We start from the raw sequence: 22,334 nt of genomic DNA on the forward strand, positions 1-22,334 counted from the left end.
AGCTCTGATGCGGGCGCGCGCTGATGCGCCCACATCAAAGCTCTGCGGCCGGACAGATCATCCGGCCGGTACTCAAGTACCGGCGGCGATGATCAGGGCACAGATCGGCTGTTCCGTGACCCGGCCGGGGTCACGGAACGGCCGGATGTTCACGTTGTGTGAACATAGCCTAAAAGAGGAGCTGTGATTGGTTGCTGTGGGCAATTTACACCAGGTGTATATTCACACCCTTTCATAAATCTCCCCCTATGAGCCTTGATTCCTCAAGGCCGTTGTTCCAACGGCAGTGATTACTACAGAACTTACGTAGTGTGAACATAGCCTAAGAGGGTGACCCCATTGTGGACTGGGGACGAGGTAACCCAATTGTGGACTGGGGACAGGGTGAGCCCATTGTGGATTGGGGACGGGGTGACCCCATTGTGGACTGGGGATGGTGGCGTAGCTATAGACATCACAGTGGTCGCGGCTGCAACTGGACCCATAAATCAGAGGGGTCCAGAGGCCCCCTTTAACACATTAAGGCGGACTGCGTCATTCTGGTAATGAAGGTCTATGAGTAAATGGAGGTCTATGCAGGAAAAGTGTCAAAGAGGTTAGAGGACAGAGGAGTAAAGTCATAAAACAAGAGGCTCACAGGAGTGGAGGGGTATCTGCCTGTGTGTTAACCCCTTCCTCTCAATTTGGTATCTGCCTATGCTGTTCACCACTAAGGGTCAAAAAGAAATTATTTTAACTCTTTGTTATATAGATTGCTTTTTTTTCCAATCATGGCTACGACCAGGACAAGATTAGCAGTACAGCTCCAGGACCTCCAGCTCCAGGCCCCCAGAGTGGAATGGATTTAAACTAGGTGCCGCCTGCCAAGCGTTCATGTGTAGTGTTGAGCCGAAACGTTTTTGCTTCGGCAACATTCTCTGAATACAAGCGCTCATCCAAATTCTGCAGCCATGGGGAGGCAAATGCTGAGAGTTGGGGTTCAGAAAACGTTGCCAAATCTGAACAGTTTGGCCTCTCCACTCAACACTATTCATGAGCTTGGAAAGAGAGGTGGGACCACTGCCATACACCTCCTGCAGCAGCTTAGCTCCCCATGACCACAAGGATATACTGGAGGCAGCATATATAAAAGACAACAGATAGATAGATAGGGGGCTTTAGGCAGTCAGGGGGTCATCAATGTCTGAGTGCTGACACCCAGCATTCCCATATCTGGCAGAGACGCAGCACATTTGCAATGAACGGAGCTGAAAGCAGATGGCTTCTTTCATTGTGTAGTGGTGGTTCCCTGTTACTGTAGCACAGTTTCCATTGAAGTGAATGGGAACTGCACAGCAGGAACCCAGCTTCACCACAGAATTTTTCATATTTTAATTATCCCCACACCCAGCGTACTTCAGCAAAAAATCACAGATTGTTGAGCTGGTTTGTACAAAATGGACACATCTGTCGATGTACACCCTGCTTGCCTGATGGGTCAGTAGGGAGGATGGGGCAAGTGCAACGGGGGCATTTTTTTTTCTACAAGACAGAAATAAAATACAGAACAAAGTGCAATATGTACCCCATTGTACTCCTATTGTACTCCATTTTTTTACTTTGCACTTTTTCTCCTATGCCAATATTAAATTTTCCAGATTTATCAGACTGTCATACAATATATGAACACTTCGATGCCATTTTTGTCTTGGTTTCTCAGCCACCATTAAAATTTAGAAGCAAGTGGAGTGACAAAGTTGCACCTCTTTAAAAAGTCCCAAATAAATAAATGCATAAACCCATGACGCTTGAGCCAGACCCTTTTACCTAAGCCACACCCCTTTGTCAGATATAATAAATGTGGTCCACACCATTTGATCCAGAATTTTTGAGGAAACTGCTAATACTGAATAACATATTTTCAACAGTAAACATGCCTCTGTATGTGAAGTAAGTCATAAACTAGATCAGTTGCAGAATTTTTTTTTTTTTTTAGCTGTAAAAACCTGACGATTTACAGCTCAAGAAAAAGACCATAATGCAAGAAAAATATATATATTTTTTTTCCATAAAAAATGGCTGTTTATTGAGGAACAGTCTAAACTAATGGGGAGATTTATCAATAGGGTTGATGCCCAAAGCAGCCAATCACAGCTCAGCTTTCAGCTTTGGTAAAATAAAAGCTGTGATTGGTTGCAGTCTATATTTTACACCGTAAGGGTATGTTCACACTGAGTAAATCAGGCGGAATCCCGCCTGACTCAGTGTGTCATAGCCCATCTATGGGAGAGCTTGCACATCCCCAATGCTGCCACTCTCCACTCAAAGAAGTGACATGTTACTTCTCTGAGCGGAGAGCGGCGGCAGCAGAGGTGTGCGAGCTCTCCCATAGACAGGCTATGACAAACAGTGTGAACACACCCTAAGGTGGAGATTTATCAAACATGGTGTAAAGTAGAATTGCCTTAGTTGCCCCTAGCAACCAATCAGATTCCACCTTTCATTTCCAAAGAATCTGTGAGGAAAGAAAAGTGGAATCTTGGTTGCTCGGGGCTACTGGCCCAGGTCTACTTTATACATGTTTGATGAATCTCCCCCTAAGGCCCAGTTCACACTGAGCAAATACGGTGGAATCCCTCCATGCTCTGGGTCCTGCAGTGAGTGAATGGGAGGGCTCATACGCATCCGCTGCTCTCCGATTAAAGAATTGACATGTCAAGGAGGAATCGGACATGCACGTACCATCCCATTTAATCACTGCAGGACACCGAGCACAGCGGGATTCGGCGGCAGAGAGCTCCGCCGCGGAATTTCGCCATATTTGCTCAGTGTGAACTGGGCCTATGTGTGCACATAGCCTCAAGGAAAACTTCAAGGTGAAATGGCAGCCTGGTATCAAGCCCATCTAGGTGACAGCTGACGGAGTATTCCAGTTTCAGCAAATACATTGTATTCTTTGCGTTATAAACTTTTCTAATACACCTCTGATATCAATTTTGCAGTTTACAAGATTGCAGTCATTCAATAGGAACTTCTTTCGGTTCTAAAACGATGACCGTCTATCATACAAAGAATAACATTTATACGCTGAATTCGGAATACCCATTTAAGCTATGAAAACAGCAAAAGTGGAAAATGATATTCCCCGGCAGCCTTTACCATGTATCTTCCATTTCTGATTTTTTTTTTATTACTCATAGTGCCAAAACTTTTTTTTTTTTTTTTTTTTTTTATCGCCCGAAGTTTCTCATTTTCATTAAAACTGAAAATGAGTAAAAAAAAAAAAAAAAAAAAGTATATAGGAAAAGTATAGAGAACAGTAACAAACTGGCTTTTTCCCCCATCAAATTGCTTGTGTCTTTGGAATTGGCCACATGGGAAAAATCTGTCTGCCAGCTTAACTGTGACCATATTAAATGGAACATTTGAACTCAAGTTTGCAGCTTGTCTGCCCTTCTAACGGTGGAGTTGAAAGGCAGCGGGAAAAAAATCACATCAGTAGGGCTCATAGTGATTGAAAAGCAAGACATTTCTCAAGTCTCCGAGGAGAAGAAAACTTTGTGCATTTACAACTCGAATAATTGCCAAAAATAGAGACTGCGCCGAACAAAAAATAAACATCGCCAAAAGAATTGGGAGCCGAGCGGAGTAGAATAGTGGTGATATAAATGCTAATGATTTCCCTGATTAAATAATTAGGGGAAGTTCATTAGTAAGACATTATTTGTATTCCAGTGCTACCCACAATCTGCATATTACACACCAGCAATGAGAATCCCTCCATTAATCCCATTATGTATCAATGGGAAATGACACTATTACAGCCTATTATCCTCGAGTGGAGGTTTAAAATGGACACGGATACAGATAATATTTTTATTTTCTGCGGCAATTCAGACTTGAAGTAGATTTATATAGGTCATGTCAAATAGATCTACGTACAGTAGGTCATGGCATTTACTGTTCTGCCAACCTGCCCACTTCAATAAATCTATAAGCAGTTTGACAAGACATCTGCGGAGAGACAGTGATATCAATGATGAGCCTGATTGTTCTGAGAGATGATCACTAGAGGGGATTAGTTAAATGGCATCAATGAATGTCGGAGATCTGCGTGTGTCAATGGGTGACTCATATGCCTCTGCGAGGGCTCCCGTGTAGGAAACATCTACCTGATTCAGTATCATAGGGGGATAGGAAAGAGGAGAGCCCACCGGAGGCAACCTGTGATAATTTAATATCAGCCCAAGCCTCAAGTGGAATTCATGCTGCATCAACTGTGCTATCAATCCGCTTAAATGTCTTATGGTTTTACAGGGGAATTCTGCTATTTTAAAGTAATTGTTATGTTTCTGGGGCTGTAGGGAAAAAACAGATACTTTCCTACCCTGATCCCCCGCAGGTCTGGTTGCAGCTTCCATTCCCGCCACTTCCGGTTCTTTGCTTTTAAAACAGGACCTGCTTACTCGGGACAGCACAATGACTGGTGATTGGCTAGTGAACAGGTCCTGCTCCTGCAGAAGACAGGATCAGTGGAGGGCCAGAAGTGGAGGAAATGAAAGTTGCAGCAGGACCGGCAGGGGATCAGGAGAGGGTAAGTTGCTCTAGCAACAGAACAATTATTTAAAAATGCCCCTTAAAGACACGGGGGAAGGTGGCTGAGGGAAACGACGTCCAATCACCTCCCCGTAGTCCAGCGGCAGGTCCTGCATCGCGGCGCTCTGGTCCCCGGCCGGCACTTCCTGGTGTCTGACGCAGGCCCGAGACGTGACGTCTCAGGTCCGCTCAGCCAGTAAGTGACGGAGGCGGGATCTGTTTCAAGTCCGCTCAGATCCCGTCTCTGTCACTGACTGGCTGAGCGGACCTGAGACATATTGTCTCGGGCCCGTGTCAGACACCAGGAAGCGGCCGGGAATCGGGGACTGGAGCGCCATGATGCGGGACTTGCCGCTGGAACCGGGGAGGTGAGTGGATGTCGTTTCCCTCAGCCACCTCCTCCCCGGTGTCAGGAAAAAAATGCCCCCCCCAGTAGTACCCCTTTAAGTTATCCATACCCATTGGATAGCCGTCTCCCCTGGTGCCACCATACTAATGAATGCTTAAAAGGGGTACTCCGGCAAAAATCTTTTTCTTTCAAATCAACTGGTTTCAGAAAGTTATATAGCTTTATAATTTACTTCTTTTTAAAAATCTCTAGTCTTTCAGTACTTATTAGCTGCTGTATGTCTTCCATGAAGTGGTGTATTCCACCTCTGCCCTGTCCAGAGTAGTAGCAAATCCCCATAGAAAACCTCTCCTGCTCTGGGCAGTTCCTGACATGGACAGAGGTGGCGGCAGACAGCAGAGCACCGTATCAGCCTGGAAAGAATACACCACTTCCTGCAAGACATACAGCAGCTGATAAGTACTGGCAGACTGGAGATTTTTAAATAGAGTAAAAGTAAATTACAAATCTATAGAACTTTCTGAAACCAGTTTATTTGAAAGAATTTTTTTTTTTGCCAGATAACCCCTTGAACTGTGTGTTCGGGTGTTCTACCTAAAAGGGGAGGGAAAGCTAATGTCAGATTGCAGCTGTTACCTCCTGGATAAGTTTGAGCATTTGAAATGCGACATTACAGATCTTTTATCCACTGACATTATCTGTCAATTGAGAGTTGAGACCCCCATACACATTAGATGGTCAGTTGGACCCAGTTTGGCCAACATATTTCTATTTTGTATAGGAAGACTTATAGGAAGAAAAAAAAAAGAAAAGAAAATAAAGAAAATAGTCTGCTTTGTTTTATAGTGGTTGACACTGCCATACCTGGGTGGAGCACAGGCTTAGGATAGAGATACAGGATGAGGCTATGTTCACACAACGACCATGATTATTACGAAAACATACGTTACCTGGCCCTCTATTGGATCCCTAGCGGCGCCGCAAAAAAATGACATGTCAGTTTTCTGCAGCCGCTATTCAGTGAATAGCGGCCACAGAAAACCATGTCAGTGCACACTATGGAGCGAGCGGCTCCGGCCGCACGCTCCATAGTGTGCTGTGGGGAGTTCCGATGCGGGCGCACACGGATGCGCCCGCATCAGAACCCTGCAGCCGAAAAGATCATCTTTTCAGAGACCGGCTGTTCTGTGACCTTGCCGGGTCAGGAAACGGCTAGTCTCTTACTGCATGTGAACATAGCCTTAAAGAAGATATCAGCCACCACCATTTTAAAAAGTAGTCACTGGAGTGGTCAGCCGATCACTCCAGACCCTACTCCTGAGAGGGGAAGCTGTGGGTAGCCTTCTGTTACCCCTGCAGAAAAACGAAATAGTCGTCCATATAATACAATGACAGCTCAGGAGCATCTTTTATAGAGTGGCTCTCCATTCTGGCCCATAGAGGGGGGGGTCCCAAGGAGAGTCCTCTATTATATCCACATTACAATGTCTACAGACCTTTAAGATCAAACAATTTCTTGGCTTCTGCACAGAAGTGTATGGTATTCTGCTATCACTACCTCTACAAACACCATCTTCATATTCCAAAAATCTATAGCAGAATAAAGATATAATATAACCCTTTCAATGTAATAAATGAGATTGAAAACACAAACTATGCTTCAGTGGTTTAAATGGAACTTGTCCCATTAAAAATCTAGTCCTATTTACAGGCACCATAGCATAGATCAGGAAGTGCTGAGCAGTTTTATATAATATATAGTCTTGTGGGAAATCTTTGCTCATTCTGGGCTAAATGTCATGTGGGCGGTGTTACTCGGCTATTGGCAACTATCTGTCTGCACATAGAGAGAGATGCCAGTGACTGAATAGGACCGCCCACATGACTATTTAGCCGACAATTAAATGAGGTTTACTATAATAAATGACTATTTATCCTGGAACTATAATATATATATATATATATATATATATATAAATATATATCACTCTGCTCAGCTCTTTGTGCTTTATAACATGATATGGACTAAATTTTCAATGTAACAGGTTTAATGGAGGTAAAAAGTGGAAGTAATTTTACCTGGTACTCCACATATTACAACCTGGTGAATGCAATAGATGACTACAGTATAATATATAATAACCACCATATGGCTGTTAGTAGAGATGAGCGACCTTCTAGTACACTCGGGTCTGTCTGAATTCAAACTCTGGCTGAAGAAGTTGGATGCAGCCCTAAGGCTAAGGCAAAAAGATATATCCATATATATAGCAGGGCAGCCAGAACAATCCACATCCTATGTGCCTTCCATACCAGTAAGTTAGTAGACTATTCTATGGTATTTACAGACTTTGCAGATTACAGACTATTAGATGGTATTTACAGACTTTGCAGACTACAGACTATTCAATGGTATATATAGACTTTACAGGCAACTTTAGAGTTACTTAAAGTATTACTGTCGTTTTTTTTTTGTTTTTTTTTTGCAGAAATCAATAGTACAGGCAAATTTTAAGAAACTTTGTAAATTGGTTTATGAGGCAGATATGCCATTTCCCCAGGTCTCCCTCCCTCTCTCATCCACTGCTCATTATCAGGAAATTATGTCTTGTTGCAGCAGATGTGCCCCTGTCTGTTCCATAGAGAAGGGAGGAGGAAAGAGGGAGATTAGTCGGCAGCAGAGAGCAGAGAAAAAAGGATTACACAGCGGGAGCAGTGTGAAAGCCTCTATTCAGAGGTCAGAGAGGTCAGTGCTGACTTAAGAGGAGATAGCCCAGTGATGTAGTTGTATGTTAACTTTTTGTTGTCCTGTTTTGGTGCCTAATCTCCCTCCACCCCTCCCCTCCCCTCTCCAAAGAGAACATAGAAGACGGGGGGGGGGGGGGGGGTGGAGAGCTTCAAACTGCTTTCTCATGATAAAAATGCATTTTTCGGCTAATAAACCCAATTACAAAGTTTCTTACAAAAATGCCTGTACTATTGATTTCTGCAAAAAAATTAAATGACAGGTGCACTTTAACCTTTTGGTAGTACTACTACAACTCCTAATACTACAACCCCCCCGGCACTAGCAGTTCTCCATACTATGAGCAGCCTCCAACAGCTAGTGAGCCCTAAGCAGGGTCCCTGAAGCTACTGGTTGGAGAACACTGACAGTAGTCTTGAGTTTTCCAGGAGATGCATGGTAACTATGAGAGATATGAATTTTCCCAGCTGCTCTGCATTTTTTTTCCTGTTCCCCTCTACTTCTCATAGGAGAACTTGCACACAGCAAGGGAACCCAATGCTTGACATGGCAAAACACATAGAAAGCGAAACTCTGTAATATTCTCCTTCACATGTCTGATTTAAAAAAAAGAAGAAGGGAACAATTTACTGTCAGACCCCTCTAAATGGCTTATCCAAAGGATAACAAAGGATCGGGCATGTAGAGATCCAACGTGCCCGATCCATGTTTCCACAGTCAGAAGCCCCTGGGCATCAGATTGGGTGTCCCACCATCAAGACTACAAGGAGCAGCAGAGCTGTCCAAGGTGCTAGCGTAGATATACCCTCCCCCATAGATTGTTATAGGACTCCAGCATCTGCTGCTGTATCTGCATCCTCTTTATAACCCATTCACTAAACTCTATATAAATCTATTCATGCTGCAATCTGATCCCCTATCAATAAAACATCCTCTTAAATTATTTAATTTTTTTTATAATCAGCTGGAAATATATTGTTAATGCTATAGATGAGACGGCTATGACAGAGAGACATCTGGCCATCCTCGGGACCACCGCTGTGCCATCTGTACCACCAGTTCGATGGGGGGTCTAGTCATTCTTGGTTTGTTTTTTTGGCAATGTGGAATTACTATTATCAACACAGGTATCCCAGAACGTTGGGGGAGTTACTATACAATATGTAAGTAAATGCATCACCATGTACGTAAAGTGTTCCACATACATATATATATATATATATATATATATATATATATATATATATCCCATGTACTTGGTCTGAAAGGCAGCGGCAGATCGGAAGGATAGCCTCATTATACAATATGTACAGGTGGCTTCTGGACAGGATATGTCATAGCTCTCCATAGCTCTGCATCTCATCCATAGAGACCACCTATAGGGACATCTCCTGGCATCAGCTCCCAGGGACTGAATTGTAATGCAAAGCATGTCTGAAAGTGCAAGCGCTACCTAGTCTCTAGTTAAGCGAACCCTATTAATGTGAAACCTTGTAACCCCTTCAAATGAAGAATGCCTGCTGGAAAAGAGGAAAGGGATAAAAGTCCATTTAATGCTACAACGTATTCATTTTCGGATCATTAAAAACCTAATGTCACATTGGACAGCAGGACGCTCCGCTCAGAACCTATTAACAGCCAAAGGATATTAGAGCAGAAGTATTTGCCCCCTCCTCACCTACGTTCCGGCCGCAGCTAGTACTGACAGCTAATTATTTTTTTTTTTATAGGCGACACAGTCACGGGAAGGGACAATACAATAATACGTCAAAATTAGGTTTAATTAATTGTCAAGGATGATACAGTGGGTGTTAGCATAGCCTAATGGGGCCTGTATACCCTAGGGTTAACCCTTTCACAGTATACTCCTGACCCGGTAGGAAAAAGTCGGAACATTCTAAAGTAAATGAAGTGACTATTGCAAAAGGGTAAAACTGATTTGTGAGAAGAAACTATGTTATCTTTCTTCTCTCCAGCTTGTTAATACATTGCCACTGTTTTTTATAGTTGGATCTGGGTGTTTCCTTAGGAAATGGCGCCATCTGGTGTCTGGTTTAGCACACTGCAGTCTACTTAGCTCATGCCTTCCTTTGTGCTTAGATTCAGCATGAAATTAACAGATAGCAAGTAGATCAGAGAAAATAAGATAATAGCAGGAGATCGGGGGGGGGGGGGGGGGGCTACGATTCTACAATTACAACACCTGGCACAGTAGTGGCATCCAAGATCAGTCATGCGGCTAACACAGCCCGGTGATGACTGCTGCCCGGCATCCGTATGTGTGCTCCGTTCAGATATTAAATGTTATTTTCCGGTTGGATTCATTGTTGTCATAACTGTCAACGGTACGGCTTAAAGATCTATTCTGGTGCTAATAGGTGCCCCAGGGAGTAGCGTGAGTCTCTCCTGAGCCACAGGTTGAGTGTCATTGGACTTCTGCCTGACAGATAAGAGGAGACAGCACATCCTTCTCTTGGTCAGGAATTGTGATTAGAGATGAGCCAATCTTTAAAAATTCTCTTTTCCCATTGATTCCCCATCAGCCTGGGTGAATTGATTCTCCTATCTTATATAGCCGGGCAAATATTCGGTTGTTGCCAATGTTGTAACATATATATATATATATATATATATATATATATATATGAGAAGGTGTGTGTAAATTTCAATATATATCCTATATATATATATATATATATATATATACTAGATAGCACACATGTATAGAGACGTGTGCGGTGTGTGTGCCACAGTAACCTTGAAGCACAATAGCCCCGCTAAGCTTTTTATTTCCTAATACATATTACAATGCATCTATTCCCAGCAGCAGTGGCGGCAGCAGCAGCGACAGGCACTGGTGCTTTGTTAATCTGGAGAGTGTCTGTATAGGAAAGACATATGTACCCCCAGCCCTGGCGCTGTGCATAGTAATGGTGCCCCCCCCCCCCCCCAGCATGGCAGATAATACACTATTGTCAGAGCGGGGAGGATTTATGGGCTCACTGATCAGTGATTCACAGCTCTCACACCCTGATTTCATGTGTCACACGTAAAAGCAATGACAACGCGGCCGTGGAAAAGATCCATTCGGTCCGTCCTGAAGGACGCCCTTGGAGTTAGGAGGGAATAATTGTAAGACATAAATTACACACTCAGGAGGAAACCGGGGACACGGAGAAGATGTTCGGTAAATGCCCTTGGAAGCAGGGGAGGAATACGTGAGCGGGAGGCGGCAGGCACTTCCATGGCTGGGCTGCGATTTTACTTTAATTATATCATTATTGAGTAAAAAAAATAAATAAATAATTAAAAAAAAATTCCCCATCCATAGTAATGGGGGTTAAGGGGGTGATGTCTAGCCTACTAGTAACCCTTAGCTTACTGCAGCCTGACAGGCACTAAACAGGTCCGCTATACTACATGATTGATGTTAACTATTGAGTGACAGCTGCATCCAGCTCAATGGAAGTTATACACAAGTCTACGCCTATAGCTGCTAGTACTGTAAACATAGGGTTAAACCAAACTTCCTAGGAAGTCCTACCATAGGAGATGAGACGTCTGCCGCCACACTTCAGACGTACTGCCCCTTTAAGAGATCAAGGCTCGCCAGCTGATGTCTGCCAAACCTGGCCCATAGACAAGGCAGAGCCCCCTGCCAATTTAACCCGTCATTTACCTCATTGACTGCATTGTTTACGGCCGGCGGGTTGGGTCCACCTTTCCCAGGGACCGTCTTTTCGGGGATTTTCTCATTGTTTTGTGTGGTGGTGGAGTTATAGGGTTTGAGGAACATGAAGTCACTCTTGGCCGACTCTGGGGTCAGACACACTTTATAACAGTAGTTTTGGGGGCCGCTGTTCCCCGAGGACTCCATACAGTTAGTTTGCACTTTATTCCCTGAGGAAATTTGCAGGTTTATATTGGAATTCTTGAAGACGTCCCCTGAGGAAGAAGAGCCCAGGCAGCAGCAGCAACAGGTGGGCAGGGGGGAGCACTTGTAATCCTGCAGGGACACCCTGTCTTTGTGACACTTGATGATGGTCAGGACTATGATGGCCACCAGGAAGGTGAAGGACACGGAGCCCAGGGACACTATGAGGTAGAGGGTGAGAGAAGAGGTGCTGGAGGGGTCAGAGTTCAGGGGCAGGTCGTTGAGTTCTGAGGGGGTCTCTGGGATGCTGTCCACCACACTCAGGACTATGGAGACTGAGGTGGACAGAGATGGCTGCCCATTGTCCCTGACCTGGATGAGGAGCCGGTGTCTGCTGGCGTCCTTGTCCCCCAGCGCCCGGATAGTCCTCAGCTCCCCGGTGTATAGGGCGATGCTGAACAGGGAGGCATCGGTCGCCTGCACTATCTGGTAGGAGAGGCGGGAATTCTGCCCGGAATCCGCATCCATGGCGGAGATCTTACCCACCAGGTAGCCAGGGTCGGCATACCGGGGCAGGATCTCCGTGGCCACCGTGCCGTTCTTGGGCAGCGGGGACACAATCACCGGCACGTTATCGTTCTGGTCCAGGATGAAGACGTTGACGGTCACGTTGCTGCTGAGCGGCGGAAAGCCCGCGTCCTGCGCCTGCACGCGGATCTGGAAGTTGCGGATCTGCTCGTAGTCGAAGGAGCGGAGCGCGTAGATGTTGCCGCTGTCCGAGTTGATGGAGACGTAGGTGGCCACCGACATGCCCTGGATCTGCCCCTCCACGATGGCGTACGACAGGTACGAGTTCTGGTTAGAGTCCGGGTCCAGGGCGGTCACCGAGCAGATGGAAGCCCCCGGCGGGTTGTTCTCGATCACGTACACCGTATACGAGGGCTGCACGAAGGTGGGCACGTTGTCGTTGATGTCGGTCACCTGCACGGTGATGACTTTCTTAGTCATGAGCGGCGGAGCCCCGAAGTCCCGGGCGCTGATGGTGATGTTGTACTCGGGCACGGCCTCCCGGTCCAGCACCTCGGTGGTCACCAGCGTGTAGTAGTTCTTATAGGACGAGTGCAGCTGGAAGGGGACGTTTTTGGGGATATCACAGTTAACGTCCCCGTTATTGCCAGAGTCCCGGTCCATGACGCTGATGACGGCTATGACGGTGCCCGGCGGGGCGTCCTCCATCACCGGGGTGGACACCGAGGTGAGGATGACTTCTGGAGCGTTGTCGTTCACGTCCATGAGGTTGACCAGCACCCGGCAGTGCACGGCCACCGCCGCCGGTCCCCGGTCCTTGGCTTGGATATACAGCTCGTACAGGTTGGACTTCTCATAGTCCAGGACTCCTTTAACCCTGACGTTGCCGCTGCGGGGCTCCACCATGAACAGGTCCCGCACCTTCTGGGGCGCGTGGCCGCTGAACGAGTACTCGATCTCCCCGTTCGTGCCCTCGTCCAGGTCGGTGGCGTTCAGCCTGATGACCAGGGTCCCCCGGGGCACGTTCTCCTGGAGACTCACCCGGTAGAAGGTCTGGTCAAAGGTGGGCACGTTATCATTGGCGTCCAGCACGCTGACTATGATGAGTGCGGTACCGGAGCGCTCCGGGACGCCGCCGTCCATGGCTGTGAGCAGGACCCGGTGCGTCTTCTGCTGCTCCCGGTCCAGCGGTCTCTCCAGCACCAGCTCGGCGAACTTGCTGCCGTCGCTGCGGCTCTGCACCTCCAGGGAGAAGAAGCCATTGGGGCTGAGCTTGTAGGTGCGCAGGGAGTTGGTGCCCACATCCGGGTCCTGGGCGCTCTCCAAGGGGAAGCGGGCACCCGGGGCAGCGGACTCGGTCACCTCCAGCACATAATCGTGCCAAGGAAAGCTGGGTGCGTTATCATTGATATCCAATATCTCCACCTCCACCCTATAGAGCTCCAGCGGGTTCTCCATCACCACCTGCAAGTGCAGGGAACACACCGGCTGGAACTCGCAAACTTCTTCCCGGTCGATCTTCTCGTTGACAAATAAAATCCCGTTCTCCAGGTTGACCTCCAGGTGTTGCTTGTTGCTTCCTGACACGATCCTGAAGCGCCGGGGGGACAGCTTAGAGATGTCCAAGCCCAGGTCCTCGGCGATGTTCCCCACAAATGCCCCATGGTCCAGCTCCTCGGGGACGGTGTACCGGATCTGGCTGGAGGCAGGGACCAGGCAACAGGTGAGCAGCACCGGCAGGAGCCCCCGAGCAGCCCCGGTCCTCACAGCCCACCACCACCACCACCACATCTCAGACCTAATGCAACCCCACAAATCCTCAGGCAAAAAGAGAGAAGATGCAGAAGAGGAAGAAGAGGCAGCAGCAGCTCTATCCTCCTCCAGCAGCAGCTCTATCCTCAGTCACTGGGGAACCAGGCTCCAGCCAAGATCTCTTAATCCAATCTGATAGCAGAAAATCGCCAGCTCTTTGCTAAATGTGAGGATCTTGCTCCATAGACTTGTGTTTCTTCAATATACTTTCAACAATCCCCCCTCCTCCTCCTCCTCCTCTGCCCAGCTCCCCAGTCAGCCACCCCCTCCCCAACTATTTTCATTTTAGAAGAGGGCTGGATCCAAATTCACATTGCAGCTCCTGTATTGGACGGAGACACAGGTTTTACAGCTGTTCTGTTTAACCCTTTATGCTGGCACTGGCTATCCTCAATAACGCTGCGGCCGCTATCTCTGGGTAGGGTCTATAGACTCCTTACAGGGAGGGATGAGTGACAGGGAGCCCTGATGGCAGCTGCAGGAGACGTCCAGGATGATTGTTCCCCAGCGCACAGGTTATCCCATCCATAGGCAGCGCCGCCTTCCTATGAACATGTTTGTATGTTTACTGCTAGGTGCTAAATAAACACCATAATTAGAGTCATCGCAGCCGAGAATTTTTTTTACTCGCTTTAACCCATTGAGCGCCTAGGCGGTAAAAAAAAAAAAAAAATGTTCATAGCCGTCATGATTCTTTCCTGAGACTAATGACATATCGTATTTTCCGCGGCCGAGCGTCTCCCCGTAAATTACGCCGTTCATCATAACAATGCAAATAACTTTTCGTCGTAAACTAGGAATCCATAAAGAGACGGCCGTAAATGACCGTTCGGGGCAGGTTAGAGCGGCAGATCCGTCACTTTTATGGGACCGTATCAATAATCAATAAAATATTTACTATTGGTCCAATAAATTCTCGAAACGATTTCAGCGCGTGGTCTCTTATTGTTTGGAAAGGTGGCGGCGATTATGGGAAAGAAGACGATTTATTGCAGTTTATAGGTTTATGGATTTCATAGATGAGCTCCCCCGCCATTAGAAAGATAACGCTGCTTTCATCTGACACTAGCATCCCCATCTGCCCTCAGGTTGTGGGTGGTATTGCAATGTGGCTTCAATGGAGCTGAGCTGCAGTACCACACACAAACTGAAGACAAGGGGGGAGCTATTTCTGGGGGAAATATGTTTTTCTCTAATACTGAATAATCCCTTTCATTAAGCCAATGAGACCCTGGCTGTGATCACATGTTAAAGGGGTTAATCTTTTTCTTTCAAATCAACTAGTGTCAGAAAGTTATAATGATTTGTAATTTACTTCTATTTTAAAATCTCACATCTGCCTATACTTAGCAGCTGCTGTATGTCCTGCAGGAAATGGGGTTTTCTTTCCAGTCTGACCCAGCGCTCTCTGCTGCCAACTCTGTCAATGTCAGGAAGAGCAAGCGAGGTTTTTTTTTTTTTTATAATTAATTTTTTATTTGATTTTTCCAACACATACAACCATGAACAATATTTTACATACAAGTGAGGGTTTTCTATGGGGATTTTCTACTGCTCTGGACAGCTCCTGACATGGACAGAGGTGGCAGCAGAGAGCACTATGTCAGACTGGAAATACTACACCACTCCCTGCAGGACATACAGCAGCTGATAAGTATTGGAATACTGGAGATATTTAAATAGAAGTAAATTACAGATCTATATAACTGAGTGAAATAATAGCATAGAGGATCAGCCAAACATTAAAAGGGACACTTAAAATGAGGATATTGCACACGGCACAATCCATTTAAAGGCTATGCTGCCCTATGACGGTATGGGCAGGTTTGCTCTCCAATAGCCAAAAGGGAATAAAAAATGACTCTAGGGTATCCCTAGTGAGTGCATTCCTGACCCCATACTATACTCCTGACCCCAAACTATACTGACTCAATACTATACCCCTGACTGTATACTATACCCCTGACCCCATACTTACTGACCCAGTACTATACCCCTGACCGTATACTATACCCCTGACCCCATACTATACTGACACAATACTATACCCCTGACCGTATACTATACCCCTGACCCCATACTATACTGACACAATACTATACCCCTGACCCCAAACTATACTGACACAATACTATACCCCTGACCCCAAACTATACTGACCCAATACTATACCCCTGACCCCATACTATACTGACACAATACTATACCCCTGACCCCAAACTATACTGACACAATACTATACCCCTGACCCCAAACTATACTGACACAATACTATACCCCTGACCCCATACTATACTGACACAATACTATACCCTTGACCCCAAACTATACTGACCCAATACTATACCCCTGACCCCATACTTACTGACCCAGTACTATACCCCTGACCGTATACTATACCCCTGACCCCATACTGTACTGACACAATACTATACCCTGCCCTGACCCCAAACTATACTGACCCAATACTATACCCCTGACCCCATACTTACTGACCCAATACTATACCCCTGACCCCATACTTACTGACCCAATACTATACCCCTGACCGCATACTATACCCCTGACTCCATACTATACTGACACAATACTATACCCCTGACCCCATACTATACCCCTGATCCCAAATTATACTGCCCACTACTATACCCCTGACCCCATACTATACTGACCCAATACTATACCCCTGAACCCATACTTTACCCCTGAACCCATACTTACTGACCCAATACTATAACCCTGACCCCATACTATACTGCCCAATACTATACCCCTGACACCATACTATACTGCCCAATACTATACCCCTGACACCATACTTTACCCCTGATCCCAAATGATACTGACCCAATGCTATACCCCTGACCCCATACTTTACCCCTGATCCCAAACGATACTGACCCAATGCTATACCCCTGACCCCATACTTTACCCCTGATCCCAAACTATACTGACCCAATACTATACCCCTGACCCCACACTTACTGAGACAATACTATACCCCTGACCCCATACTATACTGACCTAATACTATACCCCTGAATCCATACTATACTGACCCAATACTATACCCCTGACCCCATACTTACTGACTCAATACTATACCCCTGACCCCATACTTACTGACTCAATACTATACCCCTGACCCCATACTTACTGACACAATACTATACCCCTGACCCCATACTTACTGACCCAATACTATACCCCTGACCCCATACTTACTGACTCAATACTATACCCCTGACCCCATACTATACCCCTGACCCCATACTATACTATACTGACCCCGCACTATAACCCATACTATACTGTCCTTGTATAGGGGGTATAGTCTGATAATAGATCTTCTCTAAGGACCTATACTGATATATTATGGACTATGGTAAGTTGTTATTCCCTAATAGTATTGTGATTATTACTGGGATAGGATGAGGTGTTATATCCAAAAATAAGTATTTATTACATAATTCTTCTGCAATAGCCTAATATACTGTATTAGTATAGGTCTTACAAATGTGAGATTGAGTTGTTAGATGTATGTTTATATGTATGTGTGTTTGTATATGTGTATATATATGTATGTGTGTGTATACGTATGTGTGTATATATATATATATATGTATGTCTATATGTATGTGTGTATATATATATATATATGTGTGTATGTATGTGTGTATATATATGTATGTGTATATATATGTGTGTGTGTATGTATATATATAATATATATGTGTGTGTTTATATGTATGTGTATATATATACTGTATATATGTATGTGTGTATGCTGTATATGTATGTATATATATGTGTGTGTGTGTGTGTGTATATGTATGTATATATATATATATATATATATATATATATGTGTGTGTGTGTGTGTATATGTATGTGTATATATATATATACTGTATATATGTATGTGTGTATGTGTATATGTATGTATATATATATATATATATATGTGCTGTGTGTGTGTGTATGTATGTGTATATGTATGTGTGACTAGTTTACCATTACTGGTTATCTGTAAGCCACATGCTGTGAAGTAACTGCAGTAAATGAGAGCTCGGCTATATTGGATGCATACATATCATGGGCTGCATGTTAAGTCCATCAGTAGGAAGATTTGCTATAGATAATGTCAGGAATACGGATAATAGTGACATAATCTGACTATCGAGATTAACAGGGTATCCTTGGATAATGTAAAATCAATTCCAAGCATGTTTGCAAGGAATAAAGGATGCATAACTCATGGGGAGATGAATAATTGTAATTAAATGGGATGTCTATGTCAGACAGCCCCCTTTCCATATGCCCCATTAGCCACAATGGAGAACTGCTGCAAACAGATGATTTAGCTCTGAACTATTTGCATCCTTACATTAGATAAAAGGCCATTGATTTGAATGGGAGCTGTGAAATGCTTAATTTACAGTAATGGGATTCCCCATGATCAGCTCATCACCTGGAAGCAATGGGGCTTAAAGTGACTCTATGGAAATATATACATTACTTATGAATAGCAGGGGGTCCTACTTAAATATACCATATTCATTGGGAAGGGTATTTAAGAAAAGGAAAACCTTGCTCCACACTCTGCATCCCTAGCCCGAACATACATTATGAATAAGCTGTATGAAGTCTAATTTAATAGGGTTTTTTAACCATTGATTATCATATGTCTTGTATACGTTATAAAGATAAGTAGTGGTTGCCATTTTCATTCAAGAAAAGGTATGAAGTTAACATGTAATATAGTGATATGGCGCCACCTGGTGTTCAAAGTGTATAGCAATGTGCATGTCCACCTAATAAGCTGATTGGGGGTGGTCACACATGCTCAGTCACCCTCCCCAGAGCCAGCCAATAGAAATAGCTTTCTGCCTTGCTTGTCAGGGAAACAACAACATGGGAATATAGTTAAGGAGACTTCATCTGCAGGGGGCTATATTGTAAGCTTCCAGAGAGGAGGAAGGAGACTGACCCTAGCAGCACCCCAGGGAGCCCAGACCAGACTGCACTCGGCCAGCAAGTACAGTATACGTGTGTTATGGTGAAATACCTACCCCCAGCTTCTGTCAAGAAACAACATTGAGGACCGCCCTGCTCAAAGCAACAGCCTGTCAAGATACTATGGTAGCCTGTCTGAGGGTATATGTACAGCTATTGCTGGTCTAGCTTACTTGCTGTGCGATCATGGGGTTGTTCACCAAAAAATGTTTTCGTTCAAATCAATGGGTGCCAGAAAATGGCAGTGTTATAATTTACTTCCATTAAAAAAAATCTCAAGTCTTCCAGTACTTATCAGCTGCTGCATGTCCCACAGGAAGTGGTATTCTTTCCAGTCTGACACAGTACTCTCTGCTGCCACCTCTGTCTGTGACAGGAACTGTCCAGAGCAGTAACACATCCCCATAGAAAACCCCTTCTCTCCAGACTGGAAAGAATAAACTATTTCTTGCAGGACATACAGCAGCTGATAAGTACTGAAAGACTTAAGATTTTTTATTTAATAGAAGTAAATTACAAATCTCTGGCACTTTCTGGCACCAGATGATTTGAAAGAAAAAAAAATTGGTAAACAACCCCTTTAAGGTACATTAGACCTATATGGTGTGTTAGTTCCAGTCTGTTTGCAATCATTTGTGACTCCCCAGTAGGGAATAATATCTGCCAGCACTCTCAACTGCAGATGTTGCCAAGATGCCAGTAAAAGATTGGTTGGTTGTCTAATGTGCTTGTGTTTTACCTCCCTCACGCACAGTGCCCAGTAAACCAACCCATCTTTGCCCCTTCCTGCCCCTCACTCTGGATGGTGCCATCCAATATATGTCACCTCTATATACAGGCAGTTGTAGATCCACCAATGGGCTTGGCAGATGAAGACATAACCATACTGGTTAATACAGATGTACCACTGGGTGATCATAAAGAGTGGCGCCGCAATGATGAGGCGACCTGAGTTGTCTGCCTCAGGCGGCGCCACCAGCTGTTATCATGGGGGCGGCATTCAGTGGCGTAGCTACCACGGTCGCAGCGGTCGCCGCCGCGACCGGGCCGCTACTGTACTGCCACTGTACTGCTCCCATCCCGTCTCCATTCTTGTGACCGCAAGCAATGTTTTGCCTGCGATCACAAGAGGATGGCTGGGACGGCCCCCGGCTGACTTGCGGGGCTGGGAGCATCTTGAGGGCAAAATAAACAGGTCCTGCTAAGCCCCGCCCCTCCGCTGGAAGCCCCGCCCCCAGCCGCGGTAAGCCCGCCAGCGCGCGTGACAAGAAGACTAGAGGAACCATTCAGGTGAGTAAAGATTTTTTTTGTTTTAAAGGGCATGATGGGGGGTGTAGTGGTATGGTGGTGGAACAACAGGATGATGGGGGGTATAGTGGTATGATGATGGAACAAGAGGATGATGGGGGGTGTAATGGTATGATGATGATGGAACAAGAGGATGATGAGGGTGTAGTGGTATGATGGTGGAACAAGAGGATGATGGGGGGTGTAGTGGTATGGTGGTGGAACAACAGGATGATGGGGGGGTATAGTGGTATGGTGGTGGAACAAGAGGATGATGGGGGTGTAGTGGTATGATGATGGAACAAGAGGATGATGGGGGTGTAGTGGTATGATGATGGAACAAGAGGATGATGGGGGGTATAGTGGTATGGTGGTGGAACAAGAGGATGATGGGGGTGTAGTGGTATGGTGGTGGAACAAGAGGATGATGGGGGTGTAGTGGTATGGTGGTGGAACAAGAGGATGATGGGGGGTATAGTGGTATGATGGTGGAACAAGAGGATGATGAGGGGTGTAGTGGTATGGTGGTGGAACAAGAGGATGATGGGGGTATAGTGGTATGATGATGGAACAAGAGGATGATGGGGGTGTAGTGGTATGATGGTGGAACAAGAGGATTATGGGGGGTGTAGTGGTATGATGATGATGGAACAAGAGGATGATGGGGGGTGTAGTGGTATGATGATGGAACAAGAGGATGATGGGGGTGTAGTGGTATGATGGTGGAACAAGAGGATGATGGGGGGTGTAGTGGTATGATGATGATGGAACAAGAGGATGATGGGGGGTGTAGTGGTATGATGATGATGGAACAAGAGGATGATGGGGGGTGTAGTGGTATGATGGAACAAGAGGATGATGGGGGGTGTAGTGGTATGATGATGAGGGTGTAGTGGTATGATGATGGAACAAGAGGATGATGGGGGGTGTAGTGGTATGATGATGAGGGTGTAGTGGTATGATGATTAAGGAACAAGAGGATGATGAAGGGTGTAGTGGTATGATGATTAAGGAACAAGAGGATGATGGGGGGTGTAGTGGTATGATGATGAGGGTGTAGTGGTATGATGATGGAACAAGAGGATGATGGGGGGTGTAGTGGTATGATGATGAGGGTGTAGTGGTATGATGATGAAAGGGCAGGAGGATGAAGGGGGTGGTAGTATTATGATGGAGGTGTTTGTAGTATGATTATGAAAGGGCAGGAGGATGAAAGGGGTAGTAGTATGATGATGGAGGGGCAGGAGGATAAAAGGGGTAGTAGTATGGTGATAAAGGGGCAGGAGGAGGGACAACATGGGGGGCATCTGTAAGGGGGATAAAATGGGGGGCCATCTATATGGGGGATAACATGGGGGGCATCTATAAGAGGGACAACACAGGGGGCCATCTATAAGGGGGAAACATTGGGGGCCATCTATAAGGTGGACTACATGGGGGGGTGTATACAATAGGGCATGCACAGAGGGGGGCATGTACTTTAAGGGGGGTCGCATAGTGTCAGGGCTACCTACTAAATGAGGGTGTAAAGGGGACAGTACAGATGTGCAGTTTTTAGAGAGATGATGGTGTCAGTGTGAGGAGCCTAATATGTCTGTCTGGCAGATTCTGTGGATTCGTGGCCCAGAGAAGTTCTCAAATGAAAAGGGAAGAACTCCGATCAGAGAAGACGTCCCTTGTGAGTCACTTGATATAACTGCACTGTAATGTATATGGTGTATAGATCCTGTGTACAGTGCATCCACCTCTATAGGACTGTATGAAGTGATATTGGTCTATGTACAGAGGATTATATTCAGTAGCAGCGGTGGTGTTAGTCACTATGAGGTGGTATTATTTGTTACTTGTTATCTGGTACTGTGTTTTTTGGATTTAGTATACTGGATTTGGTCAGTAACAATATGGTGGTGATGGTTGTGGTGTGGCGGTAATATTTCCCCTTGTGTACTGGTAATATTGGCAATATTGGTCTCAGTAAACAGGATTTGTTTAGTAACAGTATGGCGGTGATAATATTTCCTGTATACTGGTATTATTGGTAATATCAGTCTTGAGATATATATATATATATATATATATATATATACCAATAGCATCGAGAAAGGGGGGGGGCCAAGTTGACCTCTTGCACCAGGGCCCAAGAGACA

At 45.4% G+C, this 22,334-nt stretch overlaps 1 protein-coding gene across 3 annotated transcripts in view; it reads right to left on the bottom strand.

The window, feature by feature from the left end:
* Window positions 1-14,020, bottom strand: part of LOC138792234 (protocadherin-10-like) — an 85,367-nt gene extending 71,347 nt beyond the window's left edge. Inside the window, exon 1 of one of the 3 annotated variants that reach the window (XM_069969430.1) lies at window positions 11,917-14,020. In XM_069969430.1, the coding sequence (XP_069825531.1) occupies window positions 11,917-13,863 (1,947 nt within the window). In that variant the 5' untranslated portion in view covers window positions 13,864-14,020. Of the gene's footprint in view, window positions 1-11,349 lie in introns of all 3 variants that reach the window. The other 2 variants (XM_069969421.1, XM_069969412.1) reach the window with 2 other exon arrangements.
* Window positions 14,021-22,334: the final 8,314 nt, after the last annotated feature.

This window comes from Dendropsophus ebraccatus, chromosome 1 (assembly GCF_027789765.1).
Source record: "Dendropsophus ebraccatus isolate aDenEbr1 chromosome 1, aDenEbr1.pat, whole genome shotgun sequence".
In the NCBI taxonomy this organism is placed as follows: Eukaryota; Metazoa; Chordata; class Amphibia; order Anura; family Hylidae; genus Dendropsophus; species Dendropsophus ebraccatus.